At 43.4% G+C, this 18,982-nt stretch overlaps 3 protein-coding genes across 3 annotated transcripts; all 3 read right to left on the bottom strand.

The window, feature by feature from the left end:
• Positions 1-4,159: 4,159 nt before the first annotated feature.
• On the bottom strand, positions 4,160-4,715 carry s100s (S100 calcium binding protein S; the record flags this gene model as incomplete). Its single annotated transcript, XM_080516500.1, has 2 exons — positions 4,160-4,351; positions 4,548-4,715. 2 exons carry the CDS (start codon positions 4,713-4,715, stop codon positions 4,160-4,162), a joined length of 360 nt encoding a protein of 119 aa, XP_080372626.1.
• Positions 4,716-6,578: 1,863 nt separating this feature from the next.
• Positions 6,579-13,771, bottom strand: s100u (S100 calcium binding protein U). The gene is made up of 3 exons (XM_080515662.1): positions 13,616-13,771; positions 10,867-10,995; positions 6,579-10,520 (listed from the first exon to the last, which is right to left on the bottom strand). Exons 2-3 carry the CDS (start codon positions 10,984-10,986, stop codon positions 9,879-9,881), a joined length of 762 nt encoding a protein of 253 aa, XP_080371788.1. The 5' UTR covers positions 10,987-10,995; positions 13,616-13,771; the 3' UTR covers positions 6,579-9,878.
• Positions 13,772-16,300: 2,529 nt separating this feature from the next.
• On the bottom strand, positions 16,301-18,301 carry s100a11 (S100 calcium binding protein A11). The gene is made up of 3 exons (XM_080515704.1): positions 18,214-18,301; positions 17,985-18,129; positions 16,301-16,615 (listed from the first exon to the last, which is right to left on the bottom strand). The coding sequence occupies exons 1-3, from the start codon at positions 18,294-18,296 to the stop codon at positions 16,484-16,486; spliced, it is 360 nt and encodes a 119-aa protein (XP_080371830.1). The 5' UTR covers positions 18,297-18,301; the 3' UTR covers positions 16,301-16,483.
• Between the last annotated feature and the right edge of the window lie 681 nt (positions 18,302-18,982).

The following is an 18,982-nucleotide window of genomic DNA, read 5'->3' as shown; positions in this document are numbered from 1 at the left end:
GTTTCGTTGTTCTTAGCCTTCTCACGGCTGTTGTGTTACCTCGTGGATGACCCTTGAGAAGGGGGTTGGGTGAAAGACAATGCATTTGCTGAAACAAGGCCAGAATGTGACTATGGAAAATAAAGTTGTTCTGAGGCAGCCGTCCATGTTTATACTAAAAACATTCAATCTGCATGCAAGTTGTAATTACACTGATTACTAACAGAAACTTAGAAAATGCGTGATTCTGTCCAGAGGCTCCACACAGATGTAATACACTTCCAGAAAGTCACATAATGAATCTGGGCAGTTATGATTCGATTGATGCAATGGAAGGAAAAAAAAAAAGAGAGAACAAAATTACACACCGATAATATATAATTTTGTCCAGTTCTTGTCTCACTTTTCTATTCCCTAACCTCAACTGGCTGCCATCCTTTCCATGTCGGGTTCTGCTGGAGGTTTATTCCTACTAAAAAATGAGTTTTCCTCTCCACTGTAGAGAGGAAAACTGCACAGTTATGTGCGATTGTTGTGAAATTTCCAAGGCTCGTTGGGACATTGAAAGCCAGGAGATGACTGTTGCAACAGAGAGACTATGTAAACTGAATTACAGATAAACTGAGAACAGAATACGTATTGGCTCTTAGAGCCATCAGTTTATATACCTGACACCCACGGCTTCCCACTGGTTAATGGAACATTAACTGGAAAATTCAAACAAACTAGTAGTTCTTGATGTGTTATTGTTAACAGGCTTTCTGGATCAGCACGTCTTAATGATGTGAATGGTTAGTTTATTGTAGCTATGCAGCGTTTCTGGGTTCAGAATAAAAAAAGAAATAATTCCCAAAACATTCAGGCAAAAAATCCTTTAGGACAGGAAAGAAAGAAACAGCAGCTTCATGTCAAATTTGATTAACAAGTAACAAGTTGATGGAAGCTTCTGTTTTACGATAGTAAAAACTGTTATGGCTAAAAGTTGTGACATTACTGTACTTTGCTATTTCATGCTTTGTAGCTTCACATGATGGGATTTTGATCAAAGCAGAAGGGTGAACACAAAGCTCTGCAACTTCATGTCTAAGTTAAAATTAATGTGATGGTGTTTAAAACAGGCAAAGTGAAATGCAAGTCCTTATGAAATGTTCCTGGAGTGTCGGTTGCAGACTTTTACTTTCCTGTAAATGTATTACTTTGTGGTGACAAACTAAGTGAGCTTCACTCATTTCTAATCTTTAGCCCCCGCCAAAAAAGAAACATTGAGCAGAACAAGGAATATATAGACCTTGTTGATCCCATTAATCTTTATATCTCAATGTGAACTTTCTTAACAGCAACAAAGTATGTTGAAAATGTGAAACAGTATGCTTCATATTTTAGAAGAAAACCAGCGTTTGATCAAAGTCTGTCCTCTTCTGAATTTCGAAAGCCAGTTCATCGTCATTCACATGTCTCTTGATTCTTGACGGAGCTCATAAGGTCCCCCTGTGGTCTCCTATCAAGATAGATTTCATGAACCCGAGGAAAGCTGGCCTTCTCAACTTTCTGTCCAAGACAGAGCGAGCTGCCTGGAAAGGAGTTAATCATCACATGATGTGGAGCTGGAGCCACCTATGCCACCGTATACTTCAATGAATAATTTCATGTCGGTCTCATGTGCATGCCATCCTACTCTCGTGCGATTGTTGCCCCCCTCGTCAGGCTTTGCGTGTCATCTTGACATGATCGCTGCCTGATGGACATGGTGGCTTGACATCCGGGTGTCGCTTGACCTGCTCCGTTGGTAACCGAAGTGTTCCTGCCATCCTTATCAGATGCTTCAGACTGGGTGCAAGTGACACGGCCCGGCTTTGTGTTGCTCATCTCCATTCCTCATGCGGGGCAGCAGCAGCAGCAGCTGCGTGTGCGACACATAAGCAAAGAGAGTCTGTCTCTCAACTCGAGTCGGCTCACCTGGTAAGGTCAGGCGTGTTTTTAGATACCGTGTGCGGGAGGCCCTCGGGCTTTTGTCTGCCCCGGCGTGGTTGAAAAGGCCGTGCAACTGAGAATTAAGTAACTGCCGTCGAGCATAACTCGTGTAAGATGTCTGCCTTTGATTCACAGCCGATACACCTCAGTCACAGGCCTGTGATCTACTGGAGGAACATTAGCCTCTGCTCTCTGACTAAACACGGCATTAAGGAATCAAAGCAAGAAGTCTTGCTGCTTGAAATGCACACAAATAATACAGAGAGGAACCACTATCAAAGTGGTAAAATGAATGCAGTAGACTTTGGAAAGGATCGGACTAACTCCTTCCACATTTGAATGTATTTGACATATGATGGTATCAAACATATCCCTCTTTAAATCATGGACGTCAAAAGTATGATCGTTTCCTCCACTTGAGTCTTTCAACGATATTCCATAAACGTACATAAAAACTCTTGATTTATGGGTCCTTTGAAGTTGAAGCCAGGCACTGAGGCTGTTAACGCTCATACAGTTGCCCCTCAGGCTACAACAATGTTCACATTTGGCGGAGCTGTTTTGAGTTTGTTACCTGTTTGTGGGCTGTGCTCAGTGGACTCAAACATTCAAACCAGCCAACCAGAGAACACTTTCAGAAAACACGGGAGTGAAAGCTGATAGCGGGAGCCACGCCCACGGATGCCTGCTGACCTCAAATCAGTTTCTCGATATTGCCACAGGTAAGAAGAGGAGGCAGCTCGTCACAGTTCAAGTACAATTACACCCAGAGGGGAGAAAAACCCAGTTGAGAGCAGAGCGATTCAGCTGCTTCTCATTTCTTCCAATGTCGTAGTTTAAAAGTGAAAAACTGCCTCAAAAGCCGATGAGGTGGAAAAGGACGTGTTCATTTTCTGATCTCTGTGTGTGTGTATGTGTGTGTGCGACAGTGAATGTGTTCACAGTTACAGCAACTTGAACATTCCTCTGTGATTATACCACCAACTTTCCAACTTACATACTTGACTGACGTACTTCATAAACTGGCTCCCTCCTCTGCCTTCGCTGCCCTTTTTTTCCCTTCATTCATACACACACACACACACACACACACACACACACACACACACACACACACACACACACACACACACACACACACACACACACACACACACACACACACACACACACACACACACACACACACACACACACACACACAAACGTACAAGCGTACGTGCACAAACGTTCATTATCTCCCCTCACACCCTCCCCCTTTCTTTCCCTTTTTCCCTCCCCCCCTCTGTCTTCCTCTTTTGAAGACGTTTTCTATGCAGATCCAAGTCAAACATCTGGGTCAGCTTATATCTAGTGGAACAAGACTTGCAGGATATTGTTGGCAGGATGTGTGAGCTGGAGCAGTTTACTCTGTGGGAATTCCCAATACACAAACACACAAGCAGATGCACACAGAATGCTTACACACCAATATGCGCTCGCAGTTTGCTGACACTGTTTCTCCGCTCTGCAGTCAACTTTAATTTCCAGGTGCAGCAATTCACTTCCAGACACGCTGATGAACCCGTGTGCAGCAGGAATTGTTTTACAGTCAAAGTATGAGGAACCAAACCGAAACTCGATACAGTTGGTTAAATGTAACGTTTATTAGTTTTGAAGCATTGGTTATTACCCCCCCCCCAAAAAAAGGATTACAAAATAGGTGCAGGAAAGGGGATAAACATATCCTGTTTTCAACACTGAGTACATACAGTAATATGATGATCAGTAACTTCATATATGGTCACAGTTTATTCATGTGCGAGAAATGCTCAAACGTCCATTTCTGCAAAAATCCAACTTTCTTTCCTTCCAAACCCTTTTTTAAATTAAATAAATGGTCAAAACTGCTAAAGCTGAGTTTAAATCTGTTGAAAAATACCCTGTTGTGTACATAAAGTCAAGTGTGTGTAAGTGGTATGAGAAAGAGTTTCAGAGGAAAAACACTACTCCCCCCCTCGTTCAATGAACCCACTGACTGACTGCTGAACCTCCTTCTTCAATATACAGTTGTAGCGTTTGCAGAATGCATGAAACAAAAAGCAATTGCACCTCTTTCCTCTGTCTCTCCTGATTCACAGTTCTTTCCTTCACTCCTCCTCTTCTCCCCTTTCCCACTTCTCCCTCCCACTTTTCGCCCCACCCTGGCCGCCTCGTCTCTTGAACTGATTCAATCTTTCTTCTCTGCTGACTGACATTCATCTTTTGGTTTGTCGTCTGTTTTGAACTCCAGGAAGAAGTCGTTGCAGGCGACGGTCAGCGCGCCCATCAGGATGATAAACTCGGTGAAGTCCACCTCCCCGTCGTTGTTGGCGTCCAAGTCGTTCATTACCTTCTCGACCGCTTCATTATCTTTGGAGCTCTGTCGGTGGGGAACAGAGAGAGAGAGAGAGAGAGGGAGAATGTGTACTCATAGTTACGTGTGTGCAGGCACACATGATTGCACAGGCTTGTTCAAACGTGTACCAGAGTATGTGAGTGCATACTTTTTTGCCAGTGCAGTGCACGTTGGCAAACGACACGAGTGTGTTGGTGCATGGCCATGATTGTGCCCTTACCCCTAAGTAAGTCCCCAGCTCCTCTAGTAGCAGCTCCTTCAGCTCTCCCCTGCTCAGAGTGTACTTGTCGCCTTCCTTCCCAGAATACTTGTGGAAGGTCTTTATGAGCATCTGCATGGCACTCTCCAGGTTGGAACTGGGCTCCTTGGACATGCTAGAAAGAGGCATCAGGTCAAGAGGTCAGACGCTGCCACAAAATGCCCGCTCCATCCCCAGCTGCATGTGTCGGCGGACACATAGCAAACGAGGCTGAAGCCACCTCCAAGACAAAGTGATAGCTGGACAGGTAGAATGATAGATGGAGAGGAAACGAAAGCAGTGGGGCGGGTTTACCCCGTTTCTACGGAGGTTGAATGACGCCCAGAGCCCATTGCTAACCCTAATCTAGGACGGACTGGTCACTGCTAGTATGACCAAGCCAGGTTTTACGTTTCAGAGGTGGAAAGGTGGAAGATAGCTTTGGGAAAGCTTTTCGAACAATCTTACACACATTGTGTCCGGCATCTTGGAGCGTCTTGTGCTGGACTCGTGAAGAGACTGTGCACACACAGACACAGATAAGTCACTGTCAATGATGCAGAGGAAGGAATGTGAAGAACTTGGTTAAAAAAAGAAAAAAAATGCAGACAATTCATTGTTGTATGGCCATCTGGTTATTGTTGATGAAAGCTGAATTAGTAATGGGTGTAACGGATAACACTGTATCAGTGAAAACGTGTTTCAGTGTAAAACATGCCTCCGTCTACCGGTCATGTAACTGTCTTATACTTCAAAATGGAAACCAGAAGTGAAACACAACACTCGTCTGGTAATCACATTCAGAAACTCAGGGGGCAAGTAACCTGAGGTGCCATACACCAAGTCGTGCGTGGAGATGAGAGCATTTACTTCCACGCTCGCTCGCACACGTTCAACTTCCGTGCTCAAATTTAAAATGCAGCTACCTACAAATATAAACATAGACTTCAGTGTTATGTTGAGGCCAATGTAACGGTGCACAAAACATGGAGGGACACAATCGATCCCCCAATGTCCTTGTGCATGATTTATTCACTATTATTACAAAAGGAGGTTGCGACGTTGATGTCAGTCACCGCTTATTGCGTCTCATCATGCTGTAGAGCTTTGCAGGCAGCGGAGACAAAGGAGAAGGCCAGAGGACACCAAAGCCTCTTAACTGGAAAATCTATAGGGGTCATCTGTCTCACTGACTGACACAATACAATAGGAAACCATGGGGACCAAAATGCTGTCAGTAACACAATATTGAGTATGGTATGGATGCATATGAATTATGTAACCACACAGGTGGATCAACACACATGTTGAGTGATGTATAACATCGGACAGTTTGTAAATAAGCTTCACAAAGCACGAGGAATCCGGGTGCCAATGTTTCTGTATATCCAGCATCTAAATAAATTCATGCATATTGTCATTTCTAATCACATCTTGGCTAGATTAGCCTGTTAGCTTCACTTGTTTCCATATTTGCCTTATGCATCAACTATCACCCATGATTTTTTTTTTTTTAATACATAGGTTATCACGAAAAAAAACAAAACACCAAATGATTTACACAACTCGCTGAATACCCACAATCCAGGGTGCTTTTCTGTTCTTCGCTGCAATCACACAGCTGATAAAATAATTTAATTTGCTAAAAACACCCAGAGGAGATACAAGAGAGAAAGTTGCGTGTAAGAGCAGCAGCAGCAGGTGGACTGCCTTACCTGAGTGTTGATGGAGGGCCTCCTTTGTCTTTAAAGAGGTGCAGAGGACGAAGCCAAGGCAGAGATGGATGGGGAGAGAGTTCGCCAGTGGCTTAAATATCACCTGGTCACCTCTCCCTCCTCCTTCTCCCTCTCATCGCCCCCCCCTCCACAAACTCCTTCACCCTCTTACTCTGCCCTCCCACCCCCACCCCAACAACCCCACCTCCTTGTCCTGGCAGGTGTTTTCTCTCACTTCCTCTCCTCATCACACTCGATACCTGGATTTTGAACTGAATGAGCGAGCCATACACAAAAATAGTGTATTGTCACAGTTTTATTCAATATTACCTGATACACATTGGCTAGAGTAAGCAAAAAAATACAAAAGAAAAAAAAAAAAGATACAGCGTTACATAGGAAATAGTAATATTAAGCATGTTGAAGTTTACTGGACATGACAATGGACTGTGTCCAACTGTAAGGCACACGCATACCTTCCAGCACTTGGCAGGCAAATACGTACGATGATAAAAGTCTGCAGGACATCCTGGGAATGGCCCTATAATCACAAACATTTTACCAATGAGCCTTAAAAACACTTGTTGACACTCGTATTGTATCTGCTTCAAGGCCTCTCAGCAGAAGCTTTCATCTTCATCAACGGAGTCTCACACTGAATGAGACATTATTGTGTGGCAATAGAAATCTGGCTTGCAAACACTCCCTGCTGTAAATCTGCTGTGCTTGGTTCCAGCATGTTTTTTAATCTGCATGAGTTAAGGTTGGGTGTGGTTTACACAATGGGACAGCAACAAAACTGCGAGCACAGACCGTCCAACTTCTTTGGTGGAAAAATGCAGCTCCTATGGGTCTCTGCTATTTCACATCAGCTCAAATACAGGGTTTACTGTGATAAGATCCAGATGATGTGCAGGAAACTCAACGGAAAATACATGAAACTGTTGGTAGTGCAAGTAGAGCCATTTTATCACATCAGAAAAGTGATTTTTGCTTTATCCACCCGAATGTACGATATCCCAACCCATGTTGGTGTGATAAATGGAAAAGATGGTAAATATATCAATAAAGATAATGCTGATTGTAAGACTGTTCTTACAAAAGTACCTAAAAAGTATTTGGTTATATAAAAACAAAACTACATAGATTTTTAACGAACGAGATAATAAAGCAGTCTAAAAAACCCAAAGTGTCCGATAGGTTTGTTAGTAATAGCAGGAAATGTAATGCACTGTGAGTATTGATAATGGGAGTGTTGCAGTACGGCAGGTCGATCACATGACACAAGCTTATTTGTCTTGCAATTTACTGTTTGATGTGCCAAGTGCTGTTACAGTGCCTAAGGTGCACGTTTAGCAGAGTGTCTAAAAGCACTTTGCAGCTGGCCGTGTAGACCCACGATGCAGCGAGCATGCAACACAAGCTGTGTGCCTTCAGCCTGCATCATTGATGACGCGACAATTTACAAGTCATTCAATTCTAATCGGCGAATTTCTTATGTGGAAAAAAAAACCCCAAAACAAAACAAAAATGAACATTTTCAAGTGATCTCCATAGTGGTCCCAATGAGAGTTAGATATGGTCTTGAACGTTAAATATAGAAAGGCCTGGTAGAAATTAAACAAAAGGCCAAAATAATTGTAATATAATGGTACAATCTGACAGGATGCAGCATCTTAATATTAGCCTGTTGTACAAGACTACACCAAAATGATTCATAGTGATGGCTCAGTATTTATTTTCACTAAAAAAAAAGGAGAAAAAAAAAAAAAGCACAACCTCTAATGATGTTCTCCTTGATACTACCCCCTAATCTGATGGGCAGTTTCACTGCAGCCTGGGATTACTTTCGTATAACTGTGTCCCAGGGTGTGTTACCCATTGAACGCCTAATCCAGTAGTTTCCCCCAATGCCTGATGCACAAAGATCCAGTTGCAGGTCAAACAGGGTCTATAAACTGTACATGGTGTGACCGACAAACACACACACACACAAAGGGCTGAAGAGCTGGTGCCTAATCCAGCAGAAAAATAAAAAACAAGCAAATGAGCAATTTTGAAGAGAGCCTCCAAAACACGGGTTGAGTTTTCGAGACATTTTCTTGTGACTCTCCTCTGTCCACTGCTGCCAAGGATCACTCTGGATAATATGCCGTCCAACGCCTAGTGGTTCAAAAAGTACAACCTGCAGCGGTTTCAAATACACGGCAACGACGCCATCCCTGACGGAGAAAGAGATATCACCCACCAATTGACTGTTCTAGATTTCTTGGCATCTTCTGCCTCCAAATCCTTGTGGATTAGGCAGCACGAACACCTTCTTCTGACCTGCTCTAATCGCCAAGCCCGCTCAACACTGGCCTGCTTGAGGATTCATCCCTGAACCTTGACAATTTAATTTCCAGCTTCTCCTTTCCGAGCTACAAAGCTAGATGAAGAAAACTTCCCTGGGATCTACAGTGAGACAGATGCCGACAGCCCATGAAACACAGAGAGAGAGAGAAGGAGGGTGTGATGGGAAATTTAGAACAAATACTGTATGAAGGTGAGCAGAAGTAATGCAAAGCTTCAACAAAACTGTTTATTGTCATGCTAAATCAGCTCCACAGCACTGGGTTAAAAAAAGGGAAGCAGCATCATGCACCAATTTAATGAAGAGGGACTTTTTTTTTTGTCTCATGATAACGGGCATAATGAGAAGACTATTACCACTCTCTTTGCCAGTTTGGTTAAAAATTGGGCTCCGCAGAAACACTACAAACAGCATCTAGCCTGGTTCTCGCACTTGTGGTGCATTTTATCCTTTTATTTCGCAAAACCTAACAATTTCTGAAACATGCAAACACAATTATAAAGCTTCATAGGTGCTTTGAGATTAGACGCATCAGAGCCAAGTTCGCCATCTCCTACCATTTCTAGCGACCGTGTTACGCTCAGGTAAACGGCGGCAGGTTATGGCTTCAAATTCATTTTTATAAACAGTGGTATTATTCTTCTCATACAGATTTTGGTTGTTAAGCTCATATGCATATTTCTTGTCTTGTGAGACATTAGCATTCAGCACCACAGGCCAAGCGGGTAAGTAATGCCAAGCTGCACAATGCAGAAGGGAATAAAAACAGAGAGCTGTCCTCTGCAGCGGTGTGTCAACATATAGCAACATTTTGGACGCGCGTGCAATGAAAATCATACTTTGCAATTAAGTTTTCACAGGGGTGTAGCCTGATAGCATATGTCGGCATGCTATGATAGGATATTCTCATAATGAGGTATATGTGCTATATATCGTAATGCACATGCTGTACATATATGAACATAGTGGTAAATAGAAGTACAAAAGCAACATTTCTACTGTCATGTACAACAATTATCATATGTCAGGATTTGAGTGTTTTTCAGAGTTGGGCTTGTAGTGTTTGAACCTTTACCAATATTTTGTGCTTACAAAGTGGTTTTGTTAAAAAAAAAAAAAAAAAAAATATTAGTGGCTTTTTCAACTAGTTTTGGCAATATCTGTGCTTTGTTTTGTGTAGTGTTGAATGTAAATGTGTAGAGTGTATTTTTTTTTTTTTTTTTTTTTGAAGGAATGAATTGTCCATTATGAGGTCGCCTCCTCCGTTTTCTTCTCCACTTCTCCCTCCACAGCCGCCGCCAGCTTCTCTGCCTCTTCCACCACCTTTGCCGTTTCCGCCTCCAGCTTCCCGTCTTCTTTTACTACCACTTCTACCGTCGCTTCTTCCGATTGCACCGCCTCTGCCGCCGCCGTCATTGCAGCCTCAACTGTGTTTTCAGCTGCGGCTGCGAGTGCGCTCGCTGCCCCGGCTGCCACTCCGGCCGCCCCGGCTGCCACTCCGGCCGCCACTCCGGCCGCCCCTTCGGCCGCGGGCTCTTCCTTCGCCGGCTCAGGCTGCGTCTCCCCCTCCGCCTTTGCTTCCGCCTTCAACTCGACCTTTGCTGCCGCATTCTCTTTGTGCTCATTTGCTTCTGGCTTTGCATCCTCTTTGGGCTCAGCGTTTGTCGCCGGCGTCTCCTCAGCTTTGTCGGCGGCGCTCGGTGCCGCTTGTTCAGATGTAGCATTTGAACTTGGTGCCGGCTCCTCTTTGGCGAGGCAGCGCTGCTCGCTGAGCGAGCACGCCAAGTAGCCCACGAGCTTCATGTACTCCTCAAATCCCACTTTGCCGTCCTTGTCGGCGTCCAGCTGCTGGCCCATGTTATTGACCGCCTCCTTGGAGTCCGTGTCCTGGGAATAGGCAAACACAACCATAAGACAATCAAGCCCAATCATCGGGAGTAACTCTACCTGGATGCGCAGTGGCGAAAACACCATACACAATTACTAAATGACTGTATCAGTGGATCAGTTTACATTTTGATGCCGGTGAATGTCATTCTATCATATTGGATCACTTTTCCCATTCACTCTCTGTATATTACACTGTCATTCACCCACAATTCATATGGTAAAAACGTGGAAAGGTTGAGACTGATCAGTGCTAATAGGAGACTAATGTGTGCTCCTTTGTACGGGCGTTACATAATTCAAGAGATGGCAACAATTCAGAGAGGCTCAATAATGATTTCCTAACCGTGAGGATGTTGCTGAACTGAGACTTGACAAGGCCTTGGAAATCTTTCTTTTGTAGACCGTCCTTCCCCTTGGCCGACTTCAGGAAGACCTTCACAATGGTCTGAATGGCACCCTCCATGACTCTTCTCTGTGTGAAAAGGGGAAGAAAAAAAATGATAAGAGACAGATACACAAACATACATATGTACACATGGGTGGACAAACAAAAAGACAGCACACTGATGTAAAGGTGATTTTCTGTGTTGCAGAATACTTAAAGCAATATTAAGTAACAGGTAACCGCAGTGGAAAATAAAGGTGAGGATCTCCTCCTGTCCCAGCAAGGCCTTTCGTTTCAGGTGTTGGGTCTAGAACCGCAATATGCGAGGGATGGTGACGTGAGATAAGTGGAGAGGGTGAGAGGGAGTCTGATTGAGAGACAAGCTGTGATACACAATGGAAGTTCTGATCTTTGATAGGTCATCTGATCTCTTGAAGCCACCGAGGGGACTGGGCTTCAGGTTACCTAAGGGATTACCTAGTCCCTGTCTGCTCTTCCCTCCCTCCCTTCCTTTCTCTTACTTTTGCCATCTTGCCAAATTTACTTTGCCTTGTTTTCTTTCTTTCTTTACCTGCCACGTCTCATTTGTGTTTATTCTGCCCCCTTTATTCTCTCATGTCACCATCCTCAAACCTGTAGGCCTGCTGTTGATTATCACCCTCTTGTTAGACATCGGCAGCTGCCTCCTATATGCGCACAAATATTCCCAAATCTTCCTCAGTTTGACAGAGAGACAATCCAGAATTAAGCTCTCTACAGATGCACAAACAACAAGTAGACATTGCTCAAAGTGTAACATGCCAGTAGGTGACACATGTTTGCAGGAATTCCATTCATTGCTGTCTGTAGAGATCACTTTAGACAGGAATTTACAAGCCAACTCAGAGTCATTTTGCCCCAAAGCAGCAAGACGAATAGGACTGTGTCTTTATGTACCAGTCCATCAGCTTCAGTATTCAAATGCTACAGAGCAAACATCAAGATCCACATTCGGGAAAAACACACTGTGGGCTCTTCGCTTGCACGTCTTAGCTGTAATTTACAGCCACCTTGCCGAATATCTCAATTACTAAAGTGCATGTTGGTCTTAAGCAGGCCTCACCTGAGCAATTTCCCTGCAGGAGCCACATCCAGCACACGGGGCCATTTAGGACTGTGCTTGTTCGTCTCATTACACCTCGAGGTGACAATGAGCTCTGACAGCATAGAGCCATTAAAATCTAATATTTCACTCGACTCCCACCCCCTTCAGATTGTGCAGATGACCTACTGCTCTTTAACTGTCTGACCCAGTGTGCCACCACATGGGCACCAAACAACTGCAGCTTGGCATGCCAGCACAGAACATGTTGCCTTTGATTGTGAGAACAGATGTCACGAAAAACACAATATTGTTTTGTAGCAGGCATTATAATAAGGTTCACTATGCACATCTCTAAAAAAACAAGTGCTGAACTTAGTTTTTGTTACGTTAGCCCCCCCTTGCACAGGTGACACACCCTCCGCTGCCTTCACGTCTCTGTATACACCCAAATTACACTCAAGGGCATTTCTGTTGCTCTTGAAGTGACATTTCTATCCATTCTCACATCCATTATTTACACAGGTCCCTGTCTTAAGGTGGAAGCGCTTGGATGACATCCCAACGACTTCAAACTCCCCTAAATTAGACAAATGAATTCAAGACTTGCGCCCGAAACCACGTCAGAGCCCCATCATGTCCAATTTGAGACACACCAATCCCCGTCATTTGCCTTAAAAGCGCTCAAAATAACTGCGCAAATAATTAAATATACAGGCCTACAACCCGAGGTTTCCCGTTTCCCCCTGTGGAGCCCAAAGGAGATCGAGTGTTGCGTTTCCAAATGGGCGAATGTGATACGGTATGTGCGCAGAGTAATGACAATACTACCGCTAGTGTGGCATAAAATATTAACAGAGGAACAAGTTAGGTTGTGGCTGTAAATTGCGGTGAACATACGTACAGCGACTGTCCTTCACGCAATTCGTCAGCCAGCATAAAATAAATAAATAAAATATGGACATTAAAAGCTCCAGGTTTCGACCAGGACTCATTAACGCCACAGGCACGTTGCAATGCTGCCACACAGTGCTGGAAGAGGCTCAGACGAATTATTGTTTAATAAATCTTCACTGGAAGACAGTTTGACCACCGTGCGGGCCTGTATATTTAAAAAAAAAGAAATCATTTAATGCGCAATATTCACATAATTCGACTGATTAATGCGCTTTTACGCGCGACCCGGGGGGCCGGTGACTGCGCTCCGTTCAAACTTCTGTCACTTTTTTAACAGGCTGTTTGCAAATGATCACTTGACAACTAACTTACAACCTATCAAATATCTTTACAATGGGGAAAAAAATACAGAGAGAGCGTATGGAATCCACACACCGCAGATAAACCCGCAAAAAAAACCTCCAACGCGAAAAAAGACAAGCAAAAGCAAACGTTCCTAAAAGTGTTGGAAGTAAAGATCAGAGTGCAATGTGAGTATCAAACGTCCAGAGTCACTGAAACCGTCCTGCAGTCAGAACAGCCGCCAACTTTCATGGGATGGCTCTTCTTGCAGGAGTTCATCGAAACGTGGCAAAAAAAAAAAAAAGGAAAAAAAAGCCCCGATGAGCAAACAAGCTGCTTGAACTGAGCGTAAACTACAAATAATCCAAAAAGACGCGTTGGACTCACCGTTTACGGTCTGTGGGACAAGAGAAGTGTTTAAAATGTGCGCAAAAGTGACTTTGTGCGCTCTTCTCCGCCTTTCTGCGCCGCTTTGAGCTCAGGGAACTTGCCAAACTAGTAGGACTGCAGAATCTCTTCCGTGATTTAGGTTTTTTTTTTTTTTTTTTTCTGTCCTTAAAACTTTTCCCCCTCGCGAGTCAAAGGGCGTGTACCTGGAAGAGCGCGAGGGGAGAAGTGGGAATGTGGAAGAGCGCGACCCTCATTTCTAATTAAAAAACAAAACAAAAAACGAAGGGCGTGAAAGCTTATGAAAACACTTGAAGTTTCTGTGTGTGTCCTTTTTTTTTTATTGGAATTATGTTTGGCTCACGGGCCAGCTGTTTCACGTCATGTGTGATTTGCTCGGTTTCACGCCAACTCTCCGGGCTTCAGGAGGCTTCAGGGACGAGGAGACAGTTAGGGTGGGACTGGGATTACTTCCATCTCTCCAAAACTATTTCACTTATTAGATGAGGAGGGAGGAACAACTTTGAGATTGAGAGAGCAACCATTACCCAGACTGTTCTAATCCTTTGTAAAGGGAGGATGTGTCTGAAAAAACAAAACAAAACAGGCACATCTGTTTGTTGTTGGAGAGACGAATATCATTTGGTTTGGACTGGGGGTGTCAAAACATGTTGCCTCAAAGGCCCACCGGAGGATTTAGTGCACCATGCAGGATGACCTTTGATAATGTAAAAGACATGTGCTCATATTTTCATTGCAAGTAAAATGCTAACCTGATATCTTTACCAAAAATTCAATTATTTCTCATATTCACAGCTGTTTGAAATCCATGAGAAACAAAAAGTACCTAGAGTGGATGTTCTCTAGGTACCTCTGGTTTCTTCCCGCAGTACAGATTCAGCTATTTTTGGGACCTTCAATTTAAATATGAGCATGTGTGACCATTCTGTCTTTGCCCTGTCATGGATCGATGACCTGTCTGAGATGTACTTCCGCGATGGTCAACTTATCTCCTCAAGATGATCTGAAATAGTCTCTGTGTACATTCAGAACAAATTTAGTATTTAAAACAAAAAACAAACAAATAAATAAATAAAATTAAAGTATCCATCGATCTTCTAAACCATCAAATTTCCTTTTCTGGCCACCATTGAAGCCCTGTGGTGCCCCCCAGGTAGACTCCCACCGAGCCTATACCAGTTTAAATTCAAAGTGCACTGGTAAATAAAAAAACAACAACAAAAAACTAGTGACCTCACTACTGCAGTGAAGTCGCATCAAAGGTAAACTGTGAGACAGAATTAATAAACGCACACTGATGGCTGCAAAAATCATGCAAATTGAGAAGACACGGGTATTCAATGGTACAATAGATGTGTCTAAAAGCCACAAGACTCATTTGTTGAATTTTTAAACATGATTCAAATAAACAAGAGGAGATACTAATGTAGAACATTTTTGTTTTGGGGTTTTTTTGCCCTTAAAACCTCTTTTTAAAACAAAATCATTTTGAAATTGCTTTTATTATTGTTTTTAAGGAATATAAACGTTTTACTCTTGTCAATGAAACCTAATTAGAATGATTGATAGGTTTTTATCCAGTTTTTCACCAGTCTGCCTCATTGAGATTAATTTGAGTCCCTCCAACTATAATGACTTTGACACCCTTGCTTTAGAGTAATTAAATATATATAATCATGAAAAGAAATAGACATTTCTCCCCAAGATAAGACTGCTCAAGCTTGTGTTTGGCTCTATTGGGCCATAGATTTTTTCCCCCAATGACACTTTGGACAAGAGTGATGAAATCATGCTGAAGGGAAGCCAGTGCAGAATAGGTGGTAGGCAAAGTGGACATGCCAGATTCCTTAACAAATTTTTAACCCTCCCTCCCCCTTTATTTTTTTTCTTACATTCTCTACACAGATTACATCTCACTGCTGGGGCACAGCTGGATGAGATACAAGCTTCCATCTTCTGGTTATCTGCTGAAACGTTTGACTGCGACATGACGGGGACTTTCCTACGCAGCATTCAGAAGATGGATGCCAGGCTCTGCTTTGTCCCCGGCTGTGGCTTTGCTGCTGACTCACGTACCCATCGTCACTCCTCCCACGCTGGCACTTTAGCCGGGATAATTTGGGTACAAAGTTCATGCTCACTTATCAGCGGAGAGATCCGCATTGTCAAAATCACGTTGGCAGCACCTTTTCTCTTGTAAAATGAAAACGGGCCTACGGGCTATAAAACAGCTGGGGAGCATGGCGGCGCACATAACTCTGTCTAGACACAAGAATTAATACAAAGTGACCTTAACACCAAGTATAACCAGCTAAAAGGAGGACAATCTAGTAGCAAAAGCAGCGACGATGTAAAAACAATAACTATCCCTCCAGTTTAATGGGATGCATTTGGCTCTGGTTTCCTCTTTGCATGAGGCCTCATTGATAGACAGTAAAGACCTTTGCTGTTTAATGCCTGGACAGGCAGCTTTGCAGAGTCATTATGAAGCTCTATGGAACTAGATATGGGCTGGAAGGTGTAGCAGTGGCAGCAGTAGTGAATATAGGATTACAGGCCCCTAAATCAAGGCTGTAATGCACTCCTCCTCAAATGTGGGTGGCTGGACATCATATAATGTGGTGAATGAATGACAGGAGCCGGCGCATTGGTGGCTGAGGAGTCGAGACAATGAAGCCTTTAATTCAAAGTTCCTCTGCGATCGACAAACGGTTAACAGATGACGTTCACATGTGGAACTGGTGGAGCGTTAAGAGAGCTCAAGCGCCCGTCAGTTTACGGCCCATAACTGAGAGGGTTGCTGGTGCAACAACTGGCTCGACGCCACAAGTGACAGGCGACGGCAGGCTAACTGAGGCCTCCCTCTTTTTCGCTCGCCAGCTGTCCAATCAGCTTCCAGAACTCGGAGAAGGTCAGCTCCCCGTCGTTGTTCTCGTCCTGGGAGCTCATGAGCTTGTCGATCGCCCCGGTGTCGCTGCTCTGTGGAGTCAGGAGAAACCAAGGTGTTTGAAAAAAGTGGCCCTGAAGAGCAGCATCCAGTGCAGTGAAAGACTGTCCTGCCACCTAATGGTTATGGCGAAGAAGAAAACTGAACAGCAGCTAGTGGATGATCAAGGTTTGCCACATTAGATCAATGTTAAAATATATTGATTGGATGCTTGAGAGCTTGTTTTTTTTTTTTAACATGTGCAAAAAAATAAAACAGGAGTTCAATTACACAAAAGTAACATAGATACATGAATAGCTAAATAAGAAAGGTGCTATTTATTCCCAAAATATCAAAATCATAAAATACTGAATAAATATAGTTTCAATACTAAATTGAGGTAAATATCAATGCAGGTACACACCCTTCACATGTAATGATGAAAATATATCTATAAGTAATTTTGTAACTTTAAATACATTAAATATGAATACAAACACAAGCAACTGCCCATCTAATATAGAAAATACATAATACTTTGTACTGTATTATATTATAATATATTTTTAAAAATAGAGAAAGGACATTATTTTATACCAGCATTTCAATGCATCTGCTCTGAATGTTTTTTTAATGTAGAGAATGACCTTATAGAGTTAATCTCAGTCCTCCATGAGATCATGTCTATCTGCTCCAATAAACATGGTTCTACTGAGCTTTCAACTTTCCTCTCCATTGTGCACAACTACTATTTTATATGAATGTATATTTACACAAATACTTTCACCCCCATTCCTTTTTCCAAAGCTGAAAGCTGAACGCTGAAAGGCAATTCACCCATTAATCCATCTAGCAGTCGCCCAATTAGCCTCAAGTGTATATTTCTATTGGAGAGTCCACAGAGAAAACCTTTACACGGGGAGAACATGCAAGCTCAAACCAAACCCAGACTCAAACTGGAGATATTGTCCCTGTAAGTTAGGCGTGCTAAACTCTACAAGTTCTCTCATTCCAATTTCATTAAAAAAAAAAAAAAAAAAAACCAAACAAAAGCAGCATTATACTCACAAGGAGTGAATCAATTCATCACATTTCTGAAAAGTATCAATAATGACATTTGATGGCTGCAATTTTCCAAATTTAGCTTTTCTTCATTGAAAGTCACTTTGAATTGAACATCGTAGCCTCATAACATTCTTCAGTACTACAGTACTGAGCAACACAGCAACAAGGTGGCGAAGACAGAGGGAAGGGAAACGCCAGTGGAACCACACGTGCCAAAAAGCAATAAACTCACTCGATTTGTCAGTAAAATGAGCTGTCAAACATGTGTGACACCTTCATTTGCACAACAAACTAGTTCGTCAATGCCTGCCTCTCGGCGCTCAGCGTTTAAGAATCTCAGCAATTTAAGATGCATACTTTGACATAGTTGGGTAGCTGACTGGTCACCAGGTTGCAGAACTCCTCTTTGCTCAGCGTGCAGGAGGAGCCGTCCTTCCCGGCATATATCTTGAACTGGGCGACGAGGGTCTTGATGGCTGCTTCCATGGTGCTTTGGAAAGTGCTGCGAAGAAAATCGACGACATCATCTCTGTAAAAGCACACGTCGCGGTATCATATGCGCACCGAGGAGAGGCCGCCGTCTTACCTGCTGGTTGCAACGTGGTGCGTTGGGTCACAAATCTCGTCCCTCGACTCCGACCATCGCTCCTCGAAATTTATAGGCTTCATCTCCACCCTGCTGATGCACACGTCAGCGGAAAACATCAACTGCCCCTCTTCTCCCCCCCGCCATCCTGCAGGCTGCCCTCATCTCCGTGTGATTTCCACTACGCTGAGGACATCAATCGCACAGACACGGACACATAAACACACACAACACAGGAAAACTGCCACTGTGTCCTACACAGAGGGCACATTTGTACTGAGGATGGCACAAAACCTATTTCAGGCTGCGTGCAGAGCAAGGGCTTTTGTGTCTGCATCAGGCTGCTCTAATCAAGTGACCGAATCCTGCATGTCTAAGCAGTAATTAGTTTATACAAAACATGACTCAAATAATCTGGCATTTAGGACAAACACACAGTGTTCCCGGGGCTCCAGAGTGGTGTGGTGGGTCGCTGTCCTCTCATAGCAAGATGGTCCCTGGTTTGCATGTTCTTCCTTTGTGGGCTTTTCGCAGGGTTTATACAGTTTACTCCCTACAGTCCAAAAATGTCTTTTGCGGATTACACAAGATTACCCATCTGTTTGTGTTTGCATTTGGAATTGATGATCTGCATTCAAGGAAAAACCTGAAGGACCGTATGTTGAATAGTTACTCGTCTGTCTGATGTTGAGAAACATGTCAAAGTGGAAGAGGGGAGGCAGGAAGTGCCTCTTGAAATGTTTGTAGAATGTAAAGAATGACAATTTCT

This window comes from Blennius ocellaris, assembly GCF_963422515.1.
Source record: "Blennius ocellaris genome assembly, chromosome: 20".
Lineage (NCBI taxonomy): Eukaryota > Metazoa > Chordata > Actinopteri > Blenniiformes > Blenniidae > Blennius > Blennius ocellaris.
This window is presented reverse-complemented; position numbering and strand designations above follow the sequence as displayed.

Coding starts and splice junctions, on each gene's coding strand:
- s100u (XM_080515662.1), bottom strand. CDS start 10,986: ATGGAGGGTGCCATTCAGACCATTGTGAAGGTCTTCCTGAAGTCGGCC. Junction 10,521..10,866: donor AGTTCAGCAACATCCTCACG/GTTAGGAAATCA, acceptor GCCTATTCCCAG/GACACGGACTCCAAGGAGGC.
- s100a11 (XM_080515704.1), bottom strand. CDS start 18,296: ATGAAGCCTATAAATTTCGAGGAGCGATGGTCGGAGTCGAGGGACGAG. Junction 18,130..18,213: donor CACCACGTTGCAACCAGCAG/GTAAGACGGCGG, acceptor TTTTCTTCGCAG/CACTTTCCAAAGCACCATGG. Junction 16,616..17,984: donor AGCTACCCAACTATGTCAAA/GTATGCATCTTA, acceptor CTGACTCCACAG/AGCAGCGACACCGGGGCGAT.